This window comes from Ammospiza nelsoni, chromosome 5 (genome assembly GCF_027579445.1).
Source record: "Ammospiza nelsoni isolate bAmmNel1 chromosome 5, bAmmNel1.pri, whole genome shotgun sequence".
In the NCBI taxonomy this organism is placed as follows: Eukaryota; Metazoa; Chordata; class Aves; order Passeriformes; family Passerellidae; genus Ammospiza; species Ammospiza nelsoni.
The window spans coordinates 46,784,570-46,801,200 of NC_080637.1; the positions used below are offsets into that span (position 1 = coordinate 46,784,570).

At 37.5% G+C, this 16,631-nt stretch overlaps 1 protein-coding gene across 1 annotated transcript in view; it reads left to right on the forward strand.

The window, feature by feature from the left end:
- Positions 1–16,631, forward strand: part of ANO4 (anoctamin 4) — a 128,734-nt gene that overhangs the window by 58,251 nt on the left and 53,852 nt on the right. The window contains exons 5-8 of the mRNA XM_059472566.1: positions 2,420–2,520; positions 2,776–2,877; positions 5,631–5,675; positions 10,234–10,365. Coding sequence (XP_059328549.1) covers positions 2,420–2,520; positions 2,776–2,877; positions 5,631–5,675; positions 10,234–10,365 — 380 coding nt within the window. The remainder of the gene's footprint in view (positions 1–2,419; positions 2,521–2,775; positions 2,878–5,630; positions 5,676–10,233; positions 10,366–16,631) is intronic.

Here is a 16,631-nt window from a genome sequence, read left to right on the forward strand (position 1 = left end):
CCCATAATGTGAAATTGAGTTTACTTCTCCAAATCATTTAACGAGCCAACCCTTGAAAGTTAATTACAACAGAAAAATGTTCCTCTATTCTCAGTTGAAACATTTATAAGATGAAGGACTCTGAGTCTAAATACTGATCTAACCAAGTTTAGGAGATTCCATTCACTAAAGTATTTATGTAATGAAGGTAGTCTTCATACTATTGTTTTTTCAGACATTTTGGTTAGCTATTTACTCCTTAGATTAGGTGAGTGTGACATCTCATTTAATTTATCCTCCATCTGGATTTGTTATTCTCTTTCCAGTCTTGCTTTTTCCAGCCTTGCTTTTCTCAGCCTTGCTTAGTGCTTTCCTTTATGAGCACTTAACATGAGCAAACCCAAGAGAAATGGATTTTATGTTAATAATTTAGTATTATTATTTCTTTTTTTTCTGAATATAACTGAACCTGCCAAGTGTATTTTGATTAGATTTTCTTTTGGTTAGATCTTCTGTTAGCAAAGATAATTGTCATTTTGAAAACATTTTAATGTGTCAACACAGCAAGCTATAGAGTTAAAAAATATTCTTTAAACAGCTGTATTGCGATAGCCATTCAGAAGTTTTTCATGTTTCTGCATGAAAACATGTAACAAATAAGATACCAAATTTAGATAGTGTTCACTTGTGAAACAGCATCTTCACAAGTCATGTTTGGCTCCCACATCTAGTAAGGTTCAAACTATAATATGCTGGAAAATACCTATAAACTTCCAGTATAACAGCCATCACTAAGTTTAGAAGCTGTTTTTAATAAATTCCCCTATTTCTCAGTTTTATTATTCTGTCAGTACTGCAGTTTCTTTCTGCATGTTGGTCTTCTGAAATAGTTCTTTTGAGGTTTGGTGGATTTTGTTCTGTTTTGTTTTGTTTTTTAATCTAAGCTATTTAGGAAAAAAATGCCAATCCACTCACTGCTGACTTAACCTCACCTTTGAGAAAGCAGTTTGCAGGAGATTTTTAGAGTGGCAGAATTAAGTTTTGGTTTTGTGGTATCTCCGTGCTAAATTCTCATGGGAGAGTAGAAGCTAATTTGTGAAATGTACCTATAAAGAAAAACATAATTAAAGCCTGATTTAGAATCCATAAAAGCCAGGGAAAGAGTGCAAGTGAATTCATTGTCTTGGAAGCAAGTCTCTTGGGGGCATTTTGTTGCTGTTGTGTCATTTTGTATTGAAATATTTTTCAGAAATTCATCAGCAAAGAAGAAAGATTTTTTTTTCCTGCAGTTTTTAGCACCAGAACATCACTCATTCCTTTGTATGTTAAATCCATATTTGCACCCAGTAATATTTTGAGTACAAATATCTGTGTCCATTATGGTCCAATATTATAGTTGTTTATAAAATGTTAACTCTATAGCGATTGGGTCTGGTGGGGTTTTTTCCTTTGTTTTTGTTTTGGGGGATTTTTGTTTGTTTGGTTGGTTTTTGGAGTTTTTTGATGTGCTGAATAAAACCATATATATGTATCTTAAATGCTGGAGTTTTCATTCCTATCATGTCACAAAGTAGTAATAGAATTTTAGCCCCTCTAAGGACAAGGACGTGCAAATTCAATAATTTCAGCATCTGTCAGGGTAGTGGAGGGAGAATGTAAAAAGTATAAATGTCAGCCTTCCACTCATCCAGTCACAGTAGTTTCCAGATAAACAATACCAGATTTAAGAACTCCCAGTAAGTAGTGTTAACCAAGAATTTATGTGAGAAACATTGAATATAGGACAACATCTAAAAATCTAGGAAATCATCCCCAAAGCTGACTAACAATTTGCTTGCCTGGTTTTCTGTCATCTTATTTTCCTTTTCTCATACTAATTACACCTTTACCTATATTTTGGAATGCCATCCACTTGAATGTCTAAAATTGTATTGCATGTAACTTCATGAAAATTTAATTAATATTCATTCGAATTTGAGCATTTAATCTTCCAGTATTATCATGTGGCTCTCTGTGTTTAGCCAAACCTGCTGTAGTTTTCTTGCAGAGCACTGTGTCTCCTCCTGAGTGCAAACAGACCCAAATTCCTCCTCTTTCCTCTTTGTTGCACATCCTCTGGTCTTTGCCAGACAGCTTTCTGTTAGGCAGCAGCCATGTTGATGTGCACGCCCTGCACAAAGTTTTCTTCATGAGATGTACACTCAGCTAACTCATAGATGCATCTGTCTGCCCTCCATGTCCTCTTTTCCATGTGAAGGAGGCACACATGCAGGCCAGAAGGGATTCCCATATGGCTTTCAGGATAGGATGACAAAATACTGAAACAACATTTCAAGAAGAGTATGGGATTGTGACACATCTCATTGACCGCTGACTATGGTCTCTTTCTTTTTTACTTCAAAAAGTAAGCTCTGGTGGCTGTTTTGTTTCTCTTTTTCAGTCATCCCTAACAAACAGTGACATCATCTTTGTGAAACTGCATGCCCCTTGGGAGGTCCTGGGCAAATATGCTGAACTAATGAATGTAAGAATGCCTTTCAGGTAGGTGTAGCTGCATTTTGTCTCAACCTCCAAAGCCACACTATACTGTAAAGTTAATGTGGTAATAACACCAAAATGCCTGTAGAAAAGCTCTTCTACAAGATACCACACACCTTTAGGAAATATAAATGGAGTTCCTTAGATACCACATGCATTGCTGTTTCTTGTTAAAGCCTACAATTTCGGTACAATACTGGTTTGAGATTTAGATGGGCTGTAGCAGTGCAGCTTTTTCATGGGGTATTTTGTCCTCAGGCCCTTTAACCCCTTCAATGCTGGAGCCCCCTGCATACTTGTGCGCTGCTGTTTTTTAAATGGACATTTCATTGAAATCAATGGGAGGTCAAGAAGATCCAGGTACGTAAGGCAGCACAGAAAGTGCATGTCTGTTTGACGTATCTGGTATGCACCTGTAAATTGCTTGTATAGTATGTAGTTAGTATCCCATAAATAAGTGTAAATAGGTATCTCATCTCATAGGAAAACAATTTAGGCTGTGAATGCTTTTTTCTGTGAAGAAAATGGAGAACTTATATGAAATGCTACTGATAACCAGATTAACTCCACATTGAAATTCAAGTTCTTTTTTATAATTGATTAAATATTGTTTGCATATTGGGCTATGAAATTTTTTATGTAAAATATTGCTTTTATTCTGCTGGTTATCAGAACTCTTAAAGTAGCATTAAGACTTCCACTGGAACTGACCACAACCCATAAACTGAGAGACCTTGACTCTTCTTTCAATTAGCAGGGTTTGTAATATAAAGCTCCATTGATTTTAATGGAATTACTCCTGAACAAGAAAAGAATCAGACCCAGAATATGCAACTCATGAGCTGGTGCCTTTGTAGGATTCCTTCTGTTTTTTCTTACCTAAGTATGAAAAATGCCTCTGATATGAGACACTCTGTAGCAGTAGAGAACTCATAAGGTAAAATGGATATGTATTAAGGACCAAATTGCAGGCTTATTTTGTATTTATTTTGTTTTGATTTTCACAACAAATCTTCAATTGCTCTTCTTTATGCTTCTGTTGCTAAAGAGAAAATTCTCAAAGCAAGTTATTGGAAGATAGGAATATTCTTTTTTTAAGTGTTCCAGCCATAGAAACAATTCATTAGGCCAAAAGGGTGCCTTCTTTGACTTCTGTGGCATTCCCTGTGATGGACCTGCTCTGGCAGTGGAGTGAGGTCTCATGATTCAGAAATACACCAGGAACTCTGAATTTAGTCATGGAGCAGCTTATTCTTTCCTGATCACTCAGCAGATAGCAAAGTAGGTGTCATACAGATTATACAGAAAGCTTTGAAAATACTGAGGTTTTCTTGACCTGCTTCAGGATTGTGGCTTCATTCTTTCCACATCCATAGAGAGAGAATTACTACAGCATTGTTAAGAGGAAATCATGGTAATTCACTAGTGACTGCTGGCCAGGTTATTTAATTTTTTCTTAAAAACAACGGTACAGTTTAACATTTCAAAAGAATTTTACAAAGTGTCCACAAGTCTAAATGGTATGTTCCCAGATGGCTTTGTCTAAGTCCTTGATTCAACAGCTGCTGATTGCTTATTGCTCCTGATTATTCAGGCTGGAATTGTGCAAGGTCCACACATCACTGAATGAAATCCTTGTTGTTTCAAAGCAGGAGGGGAAAAATGGTGGATACCTCTGAATATTGGAAGCAAAACCAAGAAGTGGATGGTATCTTCAGAAACACTTAGCTTTGACCTTTCTCTGCTGAGAAAGGTTGAGCAGAGCAAGACATTGAGTATATTGAGTAGAGCAAGATAAATAACACTATCCAAAAAAGGCTGGCCAACATGAAATAGTTTTAAAAATTTTACTTCACCAGCATGATATGGACTCTAATAACAAAAATGTTCAAAAGTTCTGAAAATTAATCTGGAATGCTAACCAATTCTTTAAATTATTTGTAAAGCATTAGTGTTGTCTTATTTTAGAGGATTTCCAAGGAGGTTTCCAAGGCACCAACAACATTCCTACACTACATCTACTACAATACTTAGAACATGTGTGGTGTAAGCCTCCATTTTCCAGAAGTGGTACAGTTCTGCATTACACAGTGGAACCTCTCAGAATACAGAGAAACCACCTTGATTTTGCAATCACCTTGAGGGGATGACAAAGTCAGCCTCTGGAGAAGGAAATCAGAGTTTGGTCAGGCACCCAAATTTTCCAGAAAGGAATATGAGTCCCAAATCCACACTCAAGAACCCTCAGATTTTCTTAACTCTCATGAAGATGCGATCTCTGTGCTGAAGGCAATGTGTTGGATCCTAGCAGCTGTGGTATGATAGGCATCTATGAGAAGAACAAGAGCAGCCAGCAGGGGAGAGGCCCAGGACGTGGACTCCCTGTCCTGGATCTACACATGATGGTCAGGGGCTGCTCTGCACTGCAGGGCTGGTCAGGAGGCAGGTTGGGAGTGGGTTCAGCATGTGTCTGCTCGTGTCCCCTTGTCTGCTCACTTGCTCATCGTTTGCTCTCACACAAGCTTATTGCACTGACAACAGAAACCAGCCTGAATGAGGGGCAGAGGGAGTGGCTGCACACGTGGCACTTGAGCACATGTGCATTTGCTTGTGTAGCCTATATTCTGTTTCAAAGGATGTTATCCCAACAGGAACCACAGACCCCGCTCTGTACTGCATGTGTTACAGCATATTGCAGCATAAGGTACAGCTTTCCTGGCTTTTCTAAGTGACTCCCCCTTGTGTTTCACCAAATGCAGCTTTAATAACTCACTAGTAGATGTCATATAATTAATCCATACTTGTGTCAGTCCTATGGAATTCCTTCAACAGTTTATGAACTCTGAAATAGAAACATCTTCGAATCCCCATCTTCCAGGCATGACAAATAACAGAAAAGGAGGAGACAGTGGGAAAATGATGATCTTCTGGCAATTCTAATGCCACCAGTGTCTGTGTGGCTTCCTGTGGCGGTTCTGTTAATCTCTCTTTTAGTCTCTTCCTCCACCTCTTACAGGCTTCTGTCTTCAATCTCCTTTCCTTCCTTGCTAGTTCATACTGTAACTGACGATGGGTTTTCTTCTCGACTGGCTTCATTTTTGCTGTTCTTCCAGGAGAAAAATCTATTACCTGCATCGCCGATACAAGTTCATGAATAGGTGAGTACAGCTCTCATGCCAGTTTATGCCCATTTGGACCAGTAACAAAAATAATGGTTAAAGTCAAGCTGGATGGAAAAGTTAATCAGTTGTGTTTGTAGAAATTATAAAGGGAGTAGTTACATACTAGAACATCTACAAAAATAACCAAACAGAAGTTGCATTTTTAAGGCATCTGCATTGTGAAAGAAGCAATTAATTTTATCAGTTTTGCCTTTTTTAGGAATAAAAAAATATTTTTCAACTGATGGAGTCTTTAAAGAAACAGATGTTAGGGCAAATGCTGTACCTCTTTCTTTCCATGTAGCTCATTAGGGAGTTTCTTGGGGTTAGAGTACCACAGTTACAGGGGGTTTTCCATTTCCATGAACCCTGCTTACTTGTAACAGTGATGGCATTATTTATTTATTGCATCCTCCATGGGGATGCTTAGTACTTTGTTGATAGATAGAAAGCCAATGAACCAAGCTTGAGAGATGTGTATTTTCCAAGAATCTTTGAAGTGCTTTCACTCAATTATTAAATACCTTTAACGTTATGCTTGATGTCCAGGTTATGTCTGACTTCAAGCAATGAAGCTCTTTTCCTGCAGCAGTTTGCATTTTCTTTTTGATACCTTGGAAAATGAAATGAAAATATCTCCAAAATGCCTAAAAACTGTACAGACTTGGCAAAACCGGATCATTTATATATGTACAATTATCTCTCTCACTGTATGTGGTATTTAATGCCATGGTACTCTTGATGCAGTTTCCAAAGGAGTCAGCCCCTAATCTACTCTTTTACTGAGGTCAGTGGAAATATTCCCAAGAACCTCTAAGAGAGAAAAATTAAATTTGAAATACCAGCATTTTGGAGTAAACAGCCGTACCATTTTGCACATAATGTCAATATATTTACATCCATGGGATGATCACTCTGCAGTATGAGCATAATAAAAAGCACTTTGGATATTAAGTTATGTCAGAGTGTGCTGGTAACTTGACAGCACCAGCACATTATGGAATTTGCCTTTTCACATTAATAAGCACCAAATGAGCCCTTTGTGGAGTTGAGACATTTTATCCCTCTTTGGCACACAGTAATAAATGCACACAAATCTTCTAAAACTTCTTGATGCTGCCTTATTTTCCATTCCCACCTTACAATAGATGCTATAGCAGCTGTTAGCTTTGGAATTGGTCTTGTGAAATGGCTGCTTTGACTAAAGCAATAGATAGGAAGGAGAAGGTGAAGGTTCCAATTATTTATATGTGTTATACGAAGTTTTGCTTCACATTCATTTTCTTATGAGTCAGGATGCAATTTGAAGTCAGGATGGGAAGAGGTATGATCTTTTTCTGGTATTTAGCTCCTGAGTGATGAGAACACTAAATTCAGTTTTTATATTCAGGTCTATAAATAGCTACTTGAGGAAGAAAAGCTGTAACTGAATGGCCCTAGAGGGGAAAAATAAAACATATTCAGCTTTATTTTCACCTATGTGAAACTTAGATATATGGCTTCAATAAAAGTATCTATTTCCTCTACTCATAGTTCAGTGTAGATTGCAAGTACCCAAAGCCTTTCTTCATTTTTTGAGTTAATCCAAAGTTATGTTGACATTTGCGCAAAATTTATTTTAGAAAGGACTTTAGAGCAGGTCTCTTGCAACTTGTGAACCTGACTTGAATTTTCTCTCTGAAAAATTCTGGTGATCTCAACACTTCAAATCACAAAACTTCCCTACTTTATAGGAAAGAAAAGGTATCAGACGCCTTATAGCACCTGCATCATGGTTTAAAACTAAACTAATAGAATAGCTAGCACCACAATATGCATAAAGTTCTATGAAAGCTGACCCACTCATAAAAATCAGTCCAATTCAAAACCTTTTTTTCTTTTCCTGATTTTTCTTTGAAAAACGTTTCTATCCCTATCCTACTTTATGGTGAGAAAACAGTTTCATTTAAATTTTTTGAGAAACTCTGTGTGAGTTAAACACAATATGTATCTTTAGAAAGTGGGTGCTAAATAAAGGCTAGGCTTAGAGAGCAGGGGCAGGATTGAAGTGGTAGACACTCCGTCTTTGAGGTACTGTGTGAAGCAGCTACCTCTTTATCACTCCATCACCCAGTTGTTCCTGAGTAGGTCACACTGCTTTCTAAACTACGTTCCCCTATTCAGCTGAGTGTGGGGAAAATGAGGCATGGATTAGCCTTGAAGAAATGATAAAAAAATATATTTTTAACCCTTGTGTCTGTACTTGTTAGCACCAACCCCACCCTTTCAGCTTTTTCCTTTTGCGAGATGATCCTGTAGAGTACAAAACCTGCACTGCCGACTGACGGCACTGTTGGAATGAGCTGGAGGAAATTTTAAAACTCGGTTATTTTTCTTTTCCAAGGAGATATCTAGGGGGCTTGCTTTCCCTGCAGGAGGCTGTACTGCATGTTCTGTGCTTTGCAGTAAGGTTTTGCAACCTTCTCTGACCCGTTTGCCAGCAGGCTGACTGAGCATGCCAAGTAATCTGAGTCTTGGGAATGGCAAACCACTCGAATTCTGGGTACACTCCGTGAGAAGCCAGCATGAATAATGCATTGCTGTTAAGTGGGGAAAGCACTCAGTCCCCTTGTGCTGTGCTTGTGTGGTGTGATAAACCTGCAGCAGGCAGTATCTCAAACGCGCACATTGACTTGCAGCATGAATGGGAAAGGATTGCAGATGGGCAGGGGTGTTAATTGCTTAGAGAATTCAAACGAGTTTAATTAACAGGAATGGAACAGGATATTTAGAAACACCCTCTTCCTAATCCCTCCTCCCTTTTCCATACCCCGACAAGCTAAGCCTGTTGAATATACACAGGGCTTACTGAATTTACAGGGGGAAAACCAGAGGCCAAAGGACAGGGATTTCCCCTGAACTTACTTCCCTTGGCATCTCTATCTGCCTACACAGACTAGCTCAAGGCTGTCAGGATGCTGCATCTGGAGAGTTACAATGGATCAGGCCCTTTAGAGCCCTGGGATCTGACATCTCACCTGCATTCAGCACAGACATTTGCAAACCACCTCCTCCTGTGCTCAAACTGCTCAAACTCAGTGCAAACACTGCCCATGGAGAGGTTATGATTAATTAAGTAATTAAATCTTATATTAAGTTTACATGCATATTCCAGTTTTCCCAAACAGTCCTGATGATAAATTTGCACACAAATGCAACATCTGACACCCCTTGCCCCATCATGCTATTCCAGATTGGAAGTGCAGAAATGAGACTTTAACAGGTACAGCTGATTTATTTACAATTTTGAAATGTGCACATGTTTTAAAATAAGCATTAGCTTCCTTGTCCAATTTAAAACCTGGTGGAAGAAGGCTGACTATTCCAGGAAAAACTCTATGAATTTTAAATGACAATATGTAACATTTTCACATCACTTCCCCATATATTGCTGCCTGGATATGGGTTGTCCTCCCTCAAATTGGCTGTGCAGAGGTACCAGCATTTGCTGGTCTTAAGAGTTCTTATGTTGGCTGTTTCAAAAAAAAACCCCAAAATAACCAAACAACAACTACAAAAAAAAAAAAAAAATAAAAAAACCCACAAAACAAACAAACCCCTCAACCATATTTCCAGTCCTTGAGTTTCTTTCAGAACTGAGCTTTAAGTTCAAAGGAAGTAAGGGAAGTAAATTCTCATCCTTTAGCTCCACTTCTGGAAACATTCATCCAGTGACTGTAGTATGGGCACACTCCATAATTTGTAGTCCATGATTTTTGCAGGGATCAGTGGTTAGGACTTGGAGCAGGAGTCACTGTGCTAAACACAGCTTTCTTAGGAGCTTTTCATTATAGCATTCTAGTATGGATTTGAATTTGGTTTCGATTGCCTTCTCCAAAGAGTTCTGGTTGTTCCCCTCATTTCACTGTGTATCTTTGCATGAATGCACCTGTAGTTAAATCTGCCCTTTATTCAGCTCAATCACCGTTTGTCTTCACCTTCCAAATGTAAGAATCTGCATAGCAGTCACTTGTTAGCTTATACACCCAGAGTTCTGGTTTCATGGAGGTTGTAGTGTTGCAAGAAACAATGAAATGAACAAAGTAGCCTATTTTGTAATAGGATCAATTGCAAAGTAAGAATCCATATGGAGAGCAGTAATGGCCTGTAACTTGCTGGGTTTAGCTGCCAAAGATTTTTGTCACAATCTCTACTGTTCTAATGTTTAGATGTCCAAAATCTAACATTTCTTAAGCCTGAATTTTAAACTAACTAAAAATGTGAGAAATAAAGATTTAGAGAACATGCCAAGCCCTCACTGGGTTTAATAAGATTTATGGCAGCATGTACCATCAGTGTTGCTTTTCTGATGAGACAAAATAAATGCTCCTCTGCAGAAAGCTGGTTATGAGTAATCGAGTTCGGCATATGTAATTTGGTCTGCCTCAACAGAAGTCAAAAGACATTGCACCTTTCCTAATTGTAAATATTCAGTGTCCTGGTTTGACAACCTGTACTTCATAATGCAGTGGAAAAACCCATTATCACAAACGCTCATACTTATCATGTGCTGCAGGATCGAGAAACAGATAAGCAGGTTCCGAGGATGGCTGCCCAGAAAGCCAATGAAACTGGACAAGGAAACACTGCCAGATCTGGAGGAGAATGACTGCTATACTGCTCCATTCAGCCAACAAAGGATCCATCAGTGAGTATTCTATCACATCTCAGTGGCAAGGTGAAAACTTTTCCTTCTGGATTCACCTGGGAAAAAATTGATTTCTTTGTTCATGTCTTAAAGACTAGTGCCTTCATATTAGCCCTTTTTCACAAAAAGGGAGAGATAGCTAATCTATGTTTCTATTAACTAAAAGTCCAGCTCAAAGCTAAGGAAATCAATGGAAAAGTTCTTTTTAATTCACTGGAATTTCAATTACATCCTTCAAGAGATCAAATGGCTATTTTCTCTCAGGTCAGAATCGCAATTGTTCTTTTTCACTTAAAGATGTGATTAAAACTTTTCTCAGCATTCCTTATGTCTTTAGCATAATCAAAACAAGTCCTTCATCACTGATTGTTGAAATACTGATACTTGCATTTCATTCCTAGTTATGACTGTAGAACAAACAAAACTCTAAAGAAAACAGACAGTGTCAATTTGATTGCATTTCTCTTTCAATTTTACAGAAGCAAAACTCCTTGCAAAATGGCAGTGTTCAGACAGTGTTTAGACCTAGCAGTGACACTTTTCCACCAATAGCACCAGTGTTGGACAAATGTCAGAGAAATCGCTTGGGCAACAAGAAGCCTTTACTCCCTTGCAAAATGCAGAGCAGAAAAAGTCCCACATAACTTCCATAACTCATATGAAATTTAAGGGATGTTAAATTTTTGATGTCTTATGGGTAGTTACAGTGTTTGTGATATGGGAAACAGTCATTGGCTGAGAGCAAAGCCACAAAGATTAGGCAGCACTGTTGAGGGTACTAAAAGAAGACAGAGAACAAATTATAGATTGCTCCAAATTCTGAAATATGTGGTTTTATTCAGGGAGAAGCCAGGTTGATAAAGCTCTGAAATACCTAATTTTGAATGAATAATTTTTCAGGGATTTGATTTACTAGCTGCAATAAAAATGAGTAAAATAAACCTCTGCCACAAATGGCATCTTTCCAAATACAGCAGAAAAACAAGAACAGGTGCAAAACTCCAGGGAAATTTCAATAGAAGTCTGTTTGATACAGAGATGGGTCAGTTATTGTGCCCTGCAAGAGGAAGAGCAGGGCACAATAACTGACCCTCAAAATTCTCAAAATTAGTTTGAGAATAGACTAGTGATACTAAAACCTAATAAATTGGGATGTCAGCATTAATGTTTTTCTTACCATCAATATTAACTGCTAACTTCCCTTAAAATTACTGCATGTGGGAAAGGGGTTGGTAGTTTGTTCTGAGAGATTTTTTTTGTGGCTGAAAGGAGAATTGACATTTATGAAGAGTATTTTTAGAGTTTGTTTTTTTTCATTCTTCTGCCTTGCTCATGTTCATGTTGGTAAACTGGCAGGAGAGTTTATAAGAAGTGTTAGTTTCATTAACACTCCTGCTGTTGTTTGATGCTTCTTTTACATCATGGCAGCCTTGGAAATTTTACTCCCTGGCAGACCTAACATTCTCTGCTTAGCTTTCTGTGTGTAGTCTTCCTATCCTTTTGTGTAGGGGTTTATAAAATGTTGGCTGAGCTGGCCTCCTTCTCCCAAAAGATGCTGGCTCTGACAGCAATGGTGTTCCTATCATGCTTCAGCCTGTTTCCCATGCCTGGCTTGTTTTGTTTCACTAGAATTTTGAAATACAGTGACTTGTTCAATATTTTTCTACTGAGTTGCATGCAGGTATTTCAATTTTTTTAAACCAGAGACTCACAATATTGTTTTAGGAATGTGAAGATAAATGATTACTGAAATTCTTGAGATGCTGAAAAGAAGAATTGCCATCTACAGTAATGTTATGATAATTTAGCTTGCATTTTGTCAGTGGTAAGAAAAGTCCATACATTTTGATATTTGGGGTGGTTAAGGTTTTGCTCTCACCATATGACTAATTCAATGTAATTACACTGGAGGCTACAAACTTGGCTTGGGTGGTTGCTTGTGGAGTTCAGTGTTCCAAGACCACATCATCCTATAGTCTAGAAGAGCAGTGATGATTTCTTTCCTGCTCTGGGGCCTTTAGCTGTAACTCTGCCTCCTCTTCCATCACACAGTTGTGCCAAAACTGATTCAGAGAGAGCAGTACAGGACTGGAGGGGTCCCAGTACCACACCAGCATTCAGCTAGCTGACCTCAGTGTTGTTTAAGACTTTTCATTGAACATATGGCCATTTTTTGAGCAAAGCAAATGTTTGTAACTCGTTCAGTTCTTGAAGTCCTCAGAGAATGCAGAATAAATGCAAGTTTTTTAGTCCTTTTGCACTGTAATAAGGTCATAGCTGAAAAAATGCCACCAGTGTCTGCTTTTTGTCAGAACTTATGTACAGATTTTGAGTTTTAAGTTTACAGTAGAAGCCATACAATTTTCCTGCAAATCTAGAATCTAAGTGAGAGGAAGAGATGAGTAGGAAGTACATTAAACTATTCTTTGAGAAATACCCACAGGAGCCTAAAATATATAATCAGTCTTTTAATTACACTGATGAGGATTTTTCTGGCTATTGTACAAGTATTTCTGGAGAGCAAGATATGTACTTTTGGCAGTTGAAAATATTTCAGATTTCTGTGTTGTCATAAATTACCGTTTTTCCAAGATATGCTTAATGAAGGCCATGAAGTAAATCACTCACCATTACAACCATCTTGAAAGCATAAAACTCCATACCCTTTGTTTTCAGATAAGATCTCCATTGCCTCACAGTAGATTTTGCCACATATCCTACCTAGAGGCTGCCAAATTCTTCCTTTTTTCCTGGTTTCATGTGCTTTGCATTTTCTAAAATATTATGCCTTAAATATTCATATGAGCTTGGCTGTATTTGAAATACTGCAATTTGGGTCTAAAATTCTTTATTTTTTCCTTTCTTCATAGCATCAGATGTCTTTAACATCACCAAATAACAGGCAGTTTATCTTTTGTGATCTAGCCTTAATTTCCACATAGAGGGCTCCAGTCTGATACAGATTTTATATGATCTGAGTAGAAACTTCATTTGTGATAGTTTCTTTTAAAAGCATGGAAAGACAAAGAACTGACAATACTTACAATTTGGTGTCTGGGGAGGAAAATAATTAAGAAAATAACCTTACCAGAGCTAATTTCCATAGGAAATAATATTTTTTAAATATTGATATACAAGGAGTATAAGCAATTTTAGTAGATCATATCAATAGACTTTTTCTTTCTTGCATTTTTCTTTCCCATTCAGATGAAAAAAGGTCAGATGTGGAGAAATTCAGCTTTCAAAATAAAATGAAGTTTGTTTTAAGAGGCACAGCTAGCCATCTGTCCTTTGTCCGAAACTGGTACAGAAGAGAACACAAGAATGACATTTGTAAGATGTGCCTCTAATTTTTGCAGCACAGCTTCAGGTTTTCTTTTAAAGGCATTATGGCATACTTCATAGGGTATATCACAAAATTGTCAGTGAAAGGGAAGACCAAAATTAATCTTATTTCTTCAGGAATAGAAAATCTCTTTTTGGAGGAAAGAAGTTCTGCCAAGCACTTTTTTTTAATTGTGTTGAATACAAAGTTATTGTTTTCAAGATAGACTTCTGAGTAGTGTCTCTTTTTTGCAGCCACAGCTTGGAAAAGACTTTGTTTATACCAAAGTATTTCTTCTGAAAATTATCCATTACACAAATGCACAAGATGTGAGAAATGTTTACCATTAGACACACTTAGATGTTCTTCTACTACATCTTATTTATTTCATGTAGTCAGCTGCTAATCACTTGGGAATAGTAACAGCAGCAATTAGCTGCAATTTCTGAGATAACTGTACACTAGCTAGGGAAATATGTTAATTGCTGTTTAGAGATTTCAAACTCAATATCAGGAACTATTTCCCCTTTGTTTTATCTTTCAAAGGCAATAAACTCTCTGATTAAATATTAACCTAATATATAATTGAATAACCACTTAAATATTTATTACTTAGTGAAAATAAGATTAAAAATTTACTCAATTAGGAGGACTAGGATAGTAACTCGATTAATTAAGCCGTGCGTACCAGAGGTTAATGGAGTTCTTCTCATTTGTATTATGTCCCCTTGTGGTACATAGGTCTTATATTTTTCCCAGATTTCCAAGATATGTGTCTCTCAAAGACAACTTGTCTTTTCAAGCTTTTCCAGATGTTCAAATTGATCTTAACAAACTCCACGTCTACCAAGATGATCTGTGCCTTGAGTCCCCTCACCCCAAAATCATGGATAGATCAGGGATCTGCTACAACTGGAGACATGGCACAAGGCTGCATGGACACTTACTTGTTTTGAACCAGGATGGTCATTCTGGTGTTTAAATACATCTACAGTATAATAACTATACATTTTTAATGGCTTTTTATAAATGGGGAATCACAGTTTTGCAAATCCTGCTCTCGAACAAATCTTTGTGCTGCCAAACTTGGACATGCCCTGCAATGTTGTTTTGGGGTTTTTTATTCCCTCTGATTCTGGAAGTTTTAGTTGCACAAAAATAGAAAGAAGCAGGGCATCCCTGAAAAATATAAAAGGCTCCCTCCTTCTATTTCAGGTGAATATTTCTAAGTGAACTAAGTTAAATCAAGAAGTGATCACGGGAGAAGACTGATCTGGGGTAAAGGCAGAGGAAGGTGGAGGAGAGATTCAGCACTTTCATGACTTTCTATTTTACTTTGGCAGTTTTGAGGCTGTGGTGCCAAGTTGGAAACAGAGAGAGCCACTACAACATTCTTCGTCCCAAAGTGACACTGTTTTAGGCCCTGTATGATATGAAAACCCCCTGCTAACCATTAATAAAAATGTCCTTTCACATAAACAAGACAGTTAGCTGCAGCCTTAAAAATCAAGCAAAATGAAAATCAGCAAGTGCTAATAATATAGCCATTTTCAAACAAATAAAGTAGAGAAATGTGTGGTATTATTCTCAGGGGAGTACTGCAAACTCGTGTTGTTGCTGTTACTACACCTGGTGATTTACTTGCTCTACGTTAAATTAGCTAAAAACCTCACCCAACAGGTTGGCTGTTGGCTCTGTGATTTACCTGGGTGTACAGAAGGTTGGGCATTTTTCCTGTGCTAAGGAATACACTACTCACGTAGAGATCACTACTTCCAACCACATCTGTGCTCTTAGTTTGTTCTGCTTCCAGCAGAAGGCAGTTTTAGATATGACGTCAGACTGCTTCAGTGTCTGTGGACCCACAGTGCAAAGATACACACGGATCTGTGCATGCACCCATCCCCTCTTTGTGTCTTTGTCAGCAGGCCACAGGTGTTCAGATTTCATCTTTTTTTATCTTGTCACTAAAGCAGAAAACAGCCTTTTCCTGCCTTTTGCTTTCCCAAAATATAACAAGTAAAATAAAGCAAGAAAAGCAAAGCCACTGTTTTTCAAATGTTTATTCAAAGATTCAAGAGCTAAATTTACACTTTAAGGGTTTGTAAAACCTGCAAAATTACCAAAGACAATGTGTGAACAGGAATTCATTGGTATTTTTTTCTTGGTTGAATTTGCACTAATTTGAGGTCTTCCTTTAGACAACAGTTAGCTTTGCTGTGCTTTCCTATCCACAGAAAGATAGTTTGAAATTTCCAGTTCACAGTTTAGTTAAAAAAGTTACAAATATAGCTTCAACGCAATTAACCTTCACTGACTCTTCATGTGTCTTACAGCATAAATGTAAGAGCAGTATTTCCAGAATGACATTTTTGAAAGGGACTTTAATTAAGGATCAACTCTGGAAGCTTTCCTTCCAAAAGTACTCTCATTATCTTCATTGGGATTTTTTTTTTTTTTTGAGTAAGGATAACTCACACACATAAGACTTACAGGACCAAGTTAATTATTATAGATGTTGTGGAATAAATCACTGGCTTTATCTACCTATACATTAACTTCACAGGTTAAAAAATATAATGTATTAATCCTTACTTATTTTTTGTCTTACAAAAGAGGCGACAAAATGATGAAAACCATCAGTGAAGAGTCTCATAAATAAAGTTTAAACCCTTACTGAGCCTGAAAACAAGCTGTATTGCTCTTATGAGTATTCAAATCCTTGAAATTTGAAAATTAACGAGGGCAGCAGAAACAGAACAGCAGAAGAAATTCTTCCACCTAAAAGCAACAAGGGTTAAAAAACTCACTAGAAAGCTTCTGCTTTATACAGTTCATAGCTCAGTAATGTCTGATAAATGTTTATGTGTACCTAGTTTGAAATTGTCTTCAGCTCTGGCCCCTGTGAACTGAAATTTGAAGTGTGGGATTCTTCACAGAC